Source organism: Calidris pugnax, unplaced genomic scaffold, assembly GCF_001431845.1.
Source record: "Calidris pugnax isolate Ruff unplaced genomic scaffold, ASM143184v1 scaffold147, whole genome shotgun sequence".
NCBI classification, from domain to species: Eukaryota; Metazoa; Chordata; class Aves; order Charadriiformes; family Scolopacidae; genus Calidris; species Calidris pugnax.
Window position 1 is genome coordinate 6530183 of NW_015092359.1, and position 12624 is coordinate 6542806.

At 36.1% G+C, this 12624-nt stretch overlaps 1 protein-coding gene across 1 annotated transcript in view; it reads left to right on the forward strand.

Moving 5' to 3' along the window:
* Nucleotides 1-12624, forward strand: part of ACYP2 (acylphosphatase 2, muscle type) — a 43328-nt gene that overhangs the window by 214 nt on the left and 30490 nt on the right. The window contains exons 2-3 of the mRNA XM_014962530.1: nt 603-619; nt 2520-2629. Coding sequence (XP_014818016.1) covers nt 603-619; nt 2520-2629 — 127 coding nt within the window. The remainder of the gene's footprint in view (nt 1-602; nt 620-2519; nt 2630-12624) is intronic.

Here is a 12624-nt window from a genome sequence, read left to right on the forward strand (position 1 = left end):
ATGAGGTGGTGGCGGCGGGGTTGGGGCGGGCGGCGCATGCGCGCGAGGCCTGAGGAAGCCGGGCGCCAGCTGAGGCGAATGGTGTCGTGCGGGGGAGCGGTCGCCGCCTCATCCCCAACGGGAAGGGGAAAAAAGTTCATAAATACGCCCCCGCTGAAAGGCTCACTCGGTTCACTGGGGAGCGCAGGCTGGTCTGTCAAAAGCATTTCGCGTTACTCGCGTTTGTGGTCGCATCTTCTGTCAGGTTATGTGGGAATGTCCGTCCCCCCCCCCGTCCCCCTTCGCCCTCCCCGCCTTGGCAACAAAACTTTGAAGTGAAAATTAAGTCAAAGGCAATTCCCAGGCTGCAGCATCTTCATCAAAGAAAGCCGAATGCGCTAACCGCGTTGATGAAGATAATCGTTTGCCAAAGGGAAGGCTTTCCTTTTTACCCAAATTCTTTATAGTTTGCCCAATGTTAAAATTTCAGAACTGCTCTCTGAAATGTCTGTAAAAAAGAACTACAGGTGACTTGTCCGCACTGTAACCTTATATTCAGTGATATTTCTGGAAGTGGTATTATTTCAAATTATTTTACTGTCTTTTTCTTTCTTCTTTCCTAGGTGTTTGTTTCAGGATGGTAAGGCAATGTCTGATTTATCAGTTCTGCTTTACAGTGTAGTATTTCCAGTGCTAAAAATACAGCAGCAGCTCTGTGGAGTGTAAACAGATCCAACCTGAACTTTGATCTCTAGGTTAAATGATTATTATTGCAAATGGATTTAAAAGGAAAAAAATACTTGGTTTATATTACTGTTATATTAAAAAGGATTTCTAAAAGCTTACTAATGTGTTGCTTCTTTGTATAGTATCTAAAGATTGTGTTTGGATTACTTGTGATAAAACAGCCACAAGAGTGTTATAACACGTTAATCTTTAGAAAGGTTAACCGAAGATCTTGATATTACCTGCTGAAACATTGTGTTCCAGTTTAATTTTTTAAATGCAGTTATAGTACCTATATTTAAGGAAGCTTGTTGTGTTTCCTTGTAACAGTGTGCTACAAACGTGCAGTCTGTGGCTCATATCCCAGCCAGACATCTCCACCAGCTCTGAATGTGCAGCAGGGAGTTTTGCGTTTCACAGAAACCCAAGAAACGAGGGCACGTTTCAAATAAGAACAGTTTTTTGTCTGAAAACAGTTGGCCCATGCTTAATGTTAGACCTAAAAGTTTTTATGCTTATTTTATATGTATCATTCCAATTGAAATGGATAGAGGATTGCAATATAGTGTGTCTTGAATTCGATTATTCTAGCAAGTGTAAAGTGTCTCCACGTGTTATGTGGTGGGCAGGTGCAAGCTTGCTGTGCCTTGTTTTGGTCTGACCTGGAGCCATGTGTACACACAACACACTGCCAGTCCTGAGCTAATAAGCAGCATTGAGAAGCTGGTTGTCAGCTGCATTCCTATGCTTTTGAACAAGTTCATATGGAGAAGCTGCTCATAATCAACTGGAAAAATATTCTTCGTAGTAAGCAGCACTTTTTCATTGCCTAGATTGCCCCAAAATTTGTTTCATCTTTTGGAATATAGTCATATCGATCTGAAGGCTTTCCATTGCCTACCATTCCAGTGTTCAGAGACAAATTATGAAAACCATGCATATATTTCATATGTACCTGAAAGATAGAAAATGAAAGTTTAAAAAAAACCAAAAACAACTGACCGCCTCAAAACACAGGGTACTTAGAAGTTCCTGATTTCATCACAAGAAGTCAGTAGCTGGGAAACCATAATTCGTTGTGGTATTGAAAAAATATTATAAAGCCAGTATAATTAGGTTATGACTTTTGCTGCTATTTGTTAGTTGTAATGCAGCCGCTGGGGATAGATTTTGAGATGAAAGTTAGGTGGAAATGATTTAAAAGGAAACTGAAGAAAAGGAACTGTGAAGTTGGTACATGTAGCAAATTTAATGAGTTTAGACACTGTGATGGTTGAAGAGGCAAATGAGCCTCTATAGAAAGGAGTAGAGCTAGGTACAAGGGAGTGCTGTGGGATTAGCAGAGTCCTTTGTGTTAAGAGTTCCTGAAGTAAGGGGAGCGAGTCTTTGGCATCCCTGTGAATAAAAAAAAAAAGCCCTACACCATCAGAAGGTGTCTATGTATATACATACAATAAAGCAAAGAGGAAGATGACTAATTACGAGCAGTGTAGTATCTTGGTGGGAGACATTGTATGTATAGCTTTTTGAAGAAAAGTATTAAAAGCTGTGAAAATGGAAGTGGGAATTAACTCATGTATATGAGTAATTATGTATATGTAAAATGTCATTCTTGTTCAAAAGTTGGCTGCGTCTGCTGCAACTTCAGAGCTGACAGGAATATCTTAATGCTTCAGTATGAGCATCATCTATGGATGATTTTTTTTTCTTAAGTGTATGCTATGAAAGCTATGAAAATGAAAGGGGTTTTAAGTGGTGTACACGTGATATATGTGCTGACACTGATTGTCCTCTTTCATTATTTTTCAAATCAGTACACAGAAGAGGAAGCTAAGAAATTAGGAGTGGTTGGCTGGGTTAAAAATACCAGTCAAGGAACTGTAACAGGCCAAGTTCAGGGCCCAGAAGATAAAGTAAATGCAATGTAAGTATTCTTGTGTTTTTTCTTAGTCTTACTAAAGTCATTTACAGAAGCTTTTTTAATCCAAAGTGATAAGTAGATTCACATATCAGCAATGTAATTGTACTTTCAATAATTATTTTGAGTTTTGAGCAGCTGAGAAGATGCTTTGTTTAAGCTGTAAAAAAAAAAGTCTTTAAGGTTTAAAAATAGTCTGTGGCATCAGTCAGATTTCATTTCTAGTGTCACACAGTTTGTCAGTGTATTTCCCTAACATACTGTTTTCTTATGAAATGAAAAAAAGCCTTTATTCATACACGTGACCAAAGAACTGTTTTTTAATTGTTCAAACTTGTCAATTAAGAAACAGAGTGAGGAACTTATTGAAATGCTTTCTTAGCCTGTACTTATATTTAAACCTTTTCCTTTAAGTTGATTTGATTTTTTCCTGAATTAAAAAAATTAATGCATAAATACACATTTCATCAAGGCCTGTAGTCTCTACCTTCTGGAAATAAATTTTGAAATATTTTGGTGTCTTTAGAAGAACGGGTGTGATTTTCTTTAGGAAATCACCAGTTGCCAAAAGCTTAAAGCCTTAGGAGATGATGCCTGGAAAAACACAAAACCCAATACAATTGCTTCCAACTATAATTTTTTGCAAGTGTATGTGGGGAGATTGTAGGGAGTTTTTAAAAATCTCTCAAAGAATGAGCAATGATAAAACTTTCCTTTGTTAAGCTTTATTATGGATGGGTAATTATTTGTGCAAAGTCGGACAGTTCTTTCTGACACAGGAATTGCTTCAAAACTGAACTTGGATAAAATGAAGTTGGGTTTTTGTATAGAAAATAGTGTTAGACCTTTAATAGCCTGATCTAAATATTTTGTAAATTTAGTATCTTGGTACCACCCCTCTAGCTAATTTAGAGCACTGAAAATGAACGTATGAAGAATCGGAGTTTGATTTCTGTTTGTTGGAGTATTTTCTCATGCAAAAATTTCTAGTCAGTTGATTTATTCTAATTGAGCAGATTTAAGTGAAAGCACAGCCTAGCTCCTGATATTTCTTGTATTTGCATGAATTAGAACAGAACACAGTGTTTTCTGCCATGCTTTTCCCTTCCCTGTTATCTATGTCAATGAACTTTAAAGGAAACTGTGCTTACCCCAATACCAGAAAGTTTGTGTGTATTATGGGATCTTGTAATGGAGCTGCAAAATTAGAATAACAAGACTTGGCTTGTTCTCAAAGATGTGTTGGCATACAGACTATTCCAAAAGGAAATTAAAGTTTTTATTTTTCATTGTTACGCAATTTTAAGTAGGATCAACAAGCTGGATTGTGACTGAAAAAATAATATTGTTGAAGCTTTTGATGTACATTGCGTTTGATATTCAGAGCAAATAAAGTTGTTTTGAAATGTCTCTTCTTCGTTTCATGCTAGAAATCAATGTTTTCCTCTGATGTCAGCATAATGTTGCAATGCTGAAGTCGAAGTATGGTTTTTGAAGTATGCATTATGATTCAAATTATTAAATTGGAGATCCTACAGTAGAATGCTGAAAGATAAACACTTTTCCTTGCTTCCTGTGTGGGATCTGATTTATTGAAAATGTAGTGAATTTATTTTTGGCATTAAGTTGGTGAACTTGCATGTGAAAAGGGAGCTATTGTATATGAACAGCTACTTTAAAAGGCCTTTATTTTAAAAGGCTCTTATTTCTCTTTGCTAGTACATATTAATAGAAGACCAAAATAGGTTTGAATTCTTGAAGTTTTTTCCAGAGCCCATAGAATTTTTTATCATGCTTCCTAAGAAATCATAATACTGTGTTCTAGATTCAATGGTTATTTAAAATGATATATTAAATAAAAACAAAATGAGGCTTGCTTCTGCTCTGGCAAATTAATATAAAACAGTAATCCTAAACATACATTTGTATTTAAACTGTGATAAATAATCTGGAAGAAATTCTGGCACTGAATTCCTATGCAAGCTGTGGTTTGTATTTGCTAGATATTCAGAACTTAAGAGACTGTATGTGTATGAATCTTCTTAAAAATTTGTAGATCTCTATGATCAAAGAAATTGAACGCTTTTCAGAGAAATACAGTGCCTCAATCAATATTGTAAGATGTTTCAAGACAGATTCCTGGTGAGTGCTATTTCAAATATGGGAACAATGTGTAACCTTGTAGAAATTTTTCAGGAATAGTTTGTGCAGTGTCTTTTGGACAGGTGTTTTCACACTTGCGTAAGTTTCAAACTTAAACTTTTGGGACAAAATAGTATGATTTTCATAGATGCAGCACCTGGACTTTTAAAAATCATTTATTAATGGTAATAAAATGATTTTTCAGTTGTTTTACTGGTTTTGGCTTGTTAATATTAGTATTTTTTAGGGGGAGCTGGAAGGGGTGTTTTGGTCTATCATAAACAATGTTTATCTTATTATGATGCTAAATACTCAATAACATAGAGTTAAAAAAGTAGGGATACCATAAGAAAGTACAATTCTAGAATAGGTAAATAGAAAAAGACAAGGTGGGAGGATGGAAAAGAGGAATAAGGGTTTGAGAGGAGGATAAAGATAGGGAAAGTGTAAAAATGTGGGAAAAGCACCGTGAGGCAATCCAACATTTCCAGAAGCATGGATTGAATAACAAAGCCTGCCTTTGTTCTGGAGCAGTAATGCGGCAGACCTCTAAGCCAATGGTTTTCCAGCAGCAGTCCTTTGCTTCTGATTTTCTGACCCTTTTAATTCTGTTTTGTACACTGCTTGCATTGTGAGGCATAGCCAGGAAGCGTCCGGTATGGGCTCAAGAAACAATGCCTTTATGTGATTATCTTTTAGTGCAGGCTGCAAGGTAAAATATAATCTGTGAGGAATCATGAGGACAGTGCTGGTGATGTATTCTAAGCACTACTGTAATGCACGTGCAGAGCCTAGACGGAGAGAGAACAGAATGAGTAGGAAGTGGAAAAAATAAGATTTTAAGCAGGAGAGTTGGAGGTATGACTATGCACCCATACTTAAAGCTCTCTAGTGAAGTGAGAGCACATTAGAGAAGATCTGTTTTGAAAATCAGTTGGCCAGATCGTCTTTGGAGAGTCTTGGGTAGTCAAATGCAACTTTATTGTGTTTGAATTGAGGGATTAGATGTGGGAAGGCAGCCACAGGCTACTTAGTGCTGCAGATGCAGCACAGGAGTGTTTGCTAATGCAAGCAGTCGGCTGCAGGTTTGGTTCCTTCCCATCTTCCCAGGGAAAAGAACTGGCCTGTTTTACCTGAGCCTGGTGTAGTTTCTTAAGCATATGCTGAAACTTGGATTTTGTCCTAAAATATGGAAGTAATCGTTTCCTTGCAGACATAAAATATGATGATGATGAATTTGATAGGTGACATGCAAAGCAGGGTTTGCTTTGGAGTGAGTAATAGCTTAGAAGGAGTATTTTGACTCTTGCATAAATAAGTGGGAAATGATAGGTAAATATGAGGGATTGAGGACTAAAAAGTGTTGCACATACAAGAAGTTTCATTCTTTATTGGACCATTCATTTAGTGTTGAACATGGGTATAAATTTTCGCTGACGTCATGCTGGAAGGCTGACTTTGTTGATTTACATTCTGTGCTGCTGAAATCTTGATCACACTGAATACGAGCAAAATGTACAGACTTCCTTAAGGCCAGGATTTCGGTGTGAATTTCACTGAAATGCAAGAAACTTAAGATATGAATGAGCAGTTTTTGATTTTAGATATTTTCTTTCAAGATTTTTCTTCAGTTTGTTTTTAATGAAAAGCTTAGATTCTTAAAGATCAGGTAACTTTTACATAATGTATTTTGAAGCCAATTTTTTATTATAATTAGGAGATCCTGCAGACCATTTTTGAGAGTAGTTTTAAAAAGTCTTGAAAACCTTTTACCTGTAAGCTTGTTTTAATATCCCTTGCTTTTTAGCCTCTAGATGGAGCTTTTTGTTCTGTAGATACTTTCAACTATACGTGTTTCATTTGAAGTCAATCTATTTTTAGACTGTTAGGGTAGACTCCATCTTTTTCTTCACTACCTTTTTCCCTACTGTATTTTATAGTCCTGTTCTGTTTGCTGCTATTGCTCCACACAGGTAACATCCATTATCCGTACAGTCTTACATTTCTATAAGTCGAAGAATGTAGTGATATTTTTTCCCATTTTATTCATCAGAATGAGGTTAGAGCCTTCCTATCCATTGTGGTGGTTGCCATAGCAACTTACAGTGACAGGCTGGAAATTGCTTTCCTATGAGAATTTTTTGAACTTTGGATGATGACATATTAGTTATCCATTAAAAAAGGAAGAGAAGTCTCTTGTAATACGCATTGCCAAGTTCAGAATTTATTACAAAGATTACAGATCAGGCTGACACTTTAAATGTATTGCCAAGTTCAGAATTTATTACAAAAATCAAAGATTACAGATCAGGCTGACACTTTAAAATGTAAAATTCTAGGAGACATTTTTTAGACACAAGAAGTATGTATAAGCATTCTAAGGATTCTTCCTGTCTTTGTAGAAAGGCACATTTTTTAGACACAAGAAGTATATATCAGCATTGTAAGGATTCTTCCTGTCTTTGTAGAAAGGCATGATATTAAATATAGATTGCTTGTCTTGGAAATTGTTTTTAATTAGTAAATTAATGCTAATTTAATTTGAATGATTTAATTTTTAATATTGATGTCAGTTAAGAAGAATTAATATTATGTATGTCAATGACACAAGACTTTAAAATTATTTCTGTGTGTATGTGCACCGAAAAATATAGATTTTTACCACATAAAAGGGGAGAAGAGAACTCTGTAATAGTTAATATTGCAACTGTCACTCTGTTTCATTAGTCAAGTGTATCCAAGATTCCTGTCTGTACCAACTAGCACTGAAGTGGAACATAATGCTAATAAAAAACCCGCTCCATATTTAGACTGGCTTCCTTGAGCGAGATTCTAGATCTTCATATCCGATTTATGTTGATATATAAAATGAACTGATTTTATTCTGTGTTTTGAGACTTTTCTCCATTTTAAAAAGATGTATTTTAAAGTTTTCAGCTCAATTTAAATGTTCTTTAAGAGGAGAAACTGCAACAGTTCTTTTCATGTGAACCTAGGCATAATGGTTGAAATGAATCTGCAGAGGACATCTGTATGGACAAGGAAGGGGTTTAAATTTTTCGATACATTTGAGACATCCTGGGATATACCCAGAAGCCTGCTATTGAAAAGAAGACAGAGGCAGTTGAATGAAAAATTCAGAGAGGTTAGAAATACTGCTGAATTAGGGAGAGAATATGGAAGTCAATTAGGATTTGGCAACAGCTGATCTGTAAAATGTCTTTGCAGACTGGGAATCAGTGGATTCAAGAAGTGGTAATGTCAGACTAGCAGAAAAGGTACAAAACTTCCAGAGATACTTCTTATGTCTAGGGGACAGAGAGGCAGCGTGATGCAGTAACCAAAGATGTGCTGTCATAGGAAAAAAATATTATGGGAGGTTGGTCCTAGAGATGGAAGGAAAATTCTGAAATCTGTTAATATTGGAGAGGAGAATGTCAGAGGAATGAGCTAATTGCAGTGAAATACCCAGGGGGTGCAGGAGAGGGGGTTGAAACCAAGTTTATGGTCAAATAGAGTAGAGATGATTTAGGAAGAAAGATCTACTTCTAAAACAAGTTAAGTAGGTTGAGAAACTCTTACTTTTCTTTAAAGATGAATGCAGTTGTGCTTAAAATAGGCTCCAAATTCATAGGTACACATTTTTAGGGTTGTATTTGTTAAAAAGGTTGTAAAAACTTATTACTGGAATGATTTTTTACTAGCCATGTTTGATGAACACACTGGCTGAAATTCCATTGTATCTTTTACCTGACCAAGGAATGTGTAGGCTAAGGTGAATTTTAGCATCCCACACGTCTAGAAAAGCATACAGACTCCAAATTGCAACTGCTAGATTTGGGGTTGGTCATGCAAAGAACACTGGTCATTATATTATATGCTTCAGTGTTACAGAAAACATTTATAAAATTGTAAGGACTGATACTTTTTGCCACGCTTATTTTCTGTAGTTTTCACTAGAAATACATCTACTCTGATGCAGAACACTTAATATTTACCTTGTATCTTGTCAATGAGGCAGCTATGTACCATGGTAGCATGGCTGAAATCTTTCCTGCGTGTGCTGGCCTTGGGAAGCTGATACATTTTGAAGGAAAGGGGAGAGGAAAATTAAACCCAAATTCTTTAAGCTTTCTTTTTTACTTTGCTAGAATGTGAAATAGTGAAAAAGGGTTAGGATATGTTCTCATTTATGGTTCTAATAAAGTAAATGTTTACATTAATCACTGCTAAAGGTGATTTACAGTATTTCAGTGACTCAATAGCAGTCAGATGACAAAAAATATGATGGGGATTTTATAGTTCAGTGTTGGTCCAAGTATAACAAGGTCAGTTTTTTGGTTTGTTTTTTATTTGTTTGAAGCTGAAAGTAACCTATTCTAGAAAATTAATTGTGTTGAACTATAATCTTTGTGGCTAGTATAATGGTAAATGTGACCATCTCTCTTCATACCAAATGTTTGAGGTATTAATTTCTTATCTATGATTACTTGTATTTTGCTTAAAATTCACAGGGTAAGTTGTGAACTCTTTAAATTATGCAGGCTCAGAGCTTGGTCCTGCAAATTAAATTTACTAAATGTTACTGATGATGGTGTGGGAAAGAATGGTATTAAACCTTATTCTTTGGATTTTTAGCAGTTCAAAACTAGATAAATAAAGAACTAATTACAGTTTATTGTAGCAACTGTACTCTACTTGCAAAGACAGGGAATGGATCAGGTAAATGAGAACATGTAGGTTTTTGTTACTGGTTTCTTAGGATAAAACCAGTAAGATATCAACGATACTTAGTTGAAGGAGAGAGCTACATGCTTCTAACACAAAACTGGAGGCCTACTGGCTTAACTTTGTTCTGCCCTTGCCATTTTTTATTCTACAGCAGTGCCATCTGCCATCATCACTGTCGTGAAGTTCCCTCTTTTTAGTCACTTAGGGGCACAGCAAAAGGCAGTTCTCTCCCTGTGGACCAGGAGTGGTTGAAGGAAGAGAGGTGTAGCTCCCCACTGAATGTCACACCAGTGAGAGAGCCAAAAATAGAAGTGGACTCCTGGCACAGGTCCTGCCCTTTAGACTGTGCTGGATTGTCCCTGGTCTTTACTTTGAAATGCCATAAACCACTAAAGCTTTTAACCATGGTTATGTCTTTCTGGATATGGAATAGTTCACCCCCACATCCCCATTTCTTCTGCTGGGATATAAAGATACCTGTATGGTATGACCTTTTAGATTTTTGTAATCTAGTAATTCTTAGAGTTGCTGTGAATTTGCAGTAGCTCAGTGGAACTGACATTCTTTATAAAGTGTCTGCTTCCGTTTCTGATCACTGAAGTGCTCATAGTAATATATGTTGGTAAAAATACAGTTTAACAAATTATGCTAGATGCAGGATTGTAATACAAATAGTTAATTAGGATTTTCTAAATACTGGCTTATTAGAGCGTAATCCTCATGTTTCCTTCATCTTTTGAGAATTAAATATTTTGAAGGAGTGCAGGCTAAGCAGTTTAATCACTTTTGAGAATAAAAAAAAAAAGGTACTGTTGAAGATCACATGTTCTCATTGACACTTAAGGTTACTAAGTTTGGGCAGTGTTTCATTCTCACAGCTATTAGTCTAAAATACATGTTGTGTGTTAGTCTCATACCATGACCACGTCTATTGAGGTATTTTCATTTGTTGCGAGGAGGGGGCCACCTCTCAACAGCTTATGGTATTTGATGCTTGAATTGATTTAGTGAAGAATGTTTCTTCTTTCCAGCTCCCTCTGAAGCTGCCAGAAGTGTCTGTTTGCTTTAGGAGCCATATGACTCCTTTTGTTCATTAAAATTTTAGGGTTTTTTGTTCATAAAAATTTTAATTTTGCACACTTGGCATGTTTGTAGGCCTCTGTAATGGAAAAAAAAAAAGTTGCTGCAAGCCTTTCATACATACCTGGTCTCCTGTTCTTATTACTCGTGAACATATTAATATTTGTTTAAAAGTTAGATACAGAGAAGACACAAAGCTGCTTTCCTTTTGTGTTTATAGAACATCTACCAGATGTTATTCCTGCATTTAAACAGGACTGAATTTCTGGAATTGTGCCTCAGGAATAAGGAGTGTTAGTCTATGCAGTGTCTTGGAAGAGTCAGTATGTGCTTTTGGTCAAGGTTTTTAACCTCTTTTTTACTGTCTCTCTAGTGACTTGCCTCTTTGGAAATGGTGGGTCCACAGGGATGTTGCATTAATGTTGCAAAGTCCTTTCGCGGTGTTAGGACATGAAGTCCTAATTTGCTACAGAATTCCAGACTTTTGTTTTCTTAGCTGATGACTATCTGTAATTCTCAAATCCATGGTGCAGTTGAAAGCAAGTAGGATAGGCTAAGTTGTATTGTATTGTACTATAAACACAGGCAAATGGAACTGTTGTCTGAACACTCAATTTAGGGATTTTCTTGCAAAATTAGAAGTGTGGTATGCCTTTCTCACATCCACATTGAAATTCAGAAGCTCACCTTGACCCTAATTTAGTCTTAATTAAACCACACTAACTATTCTAAAGTGGCTGTGATTGAGCTTTCTGGGAGACAAATACAAATGCCAGTAAGATGTGTAATTTCTACTGGACGCTTTATTCATTTGAGCATTCTAAGCATCCTTTAATTGATATTACTGTGTAATATGTGTAATACTTTGATATTTTCAAAGTGAAAATATTACCTTGTTGCTGATACAGTAGTATGTGGAGCAGTTCAATGCCATTATTCTGGCTTTTTGTGCTAAAGAAAAAGTGTTCTAGATGTCTTTTGTGCTCCAACACAACATTTACAGAAACACTAATGAGTAAAAGTTCAGTTTAAACTAGTGTTTTTAAAAGAGATCTTTGTACTCCATCTTATCAAGGGGAATAACTCTGTGCACACAGTTAAAAATTGATCTTTGGCAACAAGTTGGTAATTATCAATAAAAACATGTACTTGAAAAGTGTAGGTTTCTTTGAAACCTAATGTAGATGCTATATTTGACAAAGCTGCCTGGATTTTTGCAGTATGAAATAAAACTGGAAGGCATTAAATGTTTGTCCTATTGAATATGGCTTACTCTGTCAAGACTGCTGAGACAATGTCTGTATTGCATTCAGAGGCACAGTCTTCCTTTGCCCGTGTTGAAACAGCCAAAAGCTGTGGTACTCTTTTTTTCACAGCAGTGACCCTAAGCTGCTGCACTTAGCTTCTCAGCAGGGTTTTCTAGCTTGAAATATCAAGCTAGATGCTTCACCAATGATACTTCATAGTTTCCACTTATCTTGGCACATGGCAGAGCTTACGTAGGTTTGCCTATATCAAATTGCATAAATACAATAGAAAGGAAATTGAGAAACTTGACATAATTTCCTGCGTAGAAAAGGCTCAGATGCTGGGGAGACTGAATTTATTCACGTGCATGGATGGCACACATAGGATTGTATATAAACTCCAGTTTATATACAGGCATCTTGGCCACAGCTTGCATGTGGTGTTTCAAACTAATTCTGAAAATAAAAAAACAACTAATAGGGTTCTTAAGAACAACTTTAGAAATGTAATTCTTTGTTTTGCTTTTCTTATTCAAACACATTTTCTTTGACCTCAAATTCTGAAGTGTGTTTTCTAGTGAAAAAAAAAGGGGCATGCATTTAAAAATCTTTTTTAAACTGCATTGCTTAAGGCTAATGTGTTTCAGCAGATTAGACACAAAGAACCTGTAGGATGGTTTTAACTTTTTTTCAATGTTGTCCAGAATGCCATGTCAAAAGTTATGTAAGTTCTGGTGTGAAAACTTTTGGTTGGTTTCATGTAAATTCTGATGTTTCTCCTTAGATAGGTACTAATTGTCA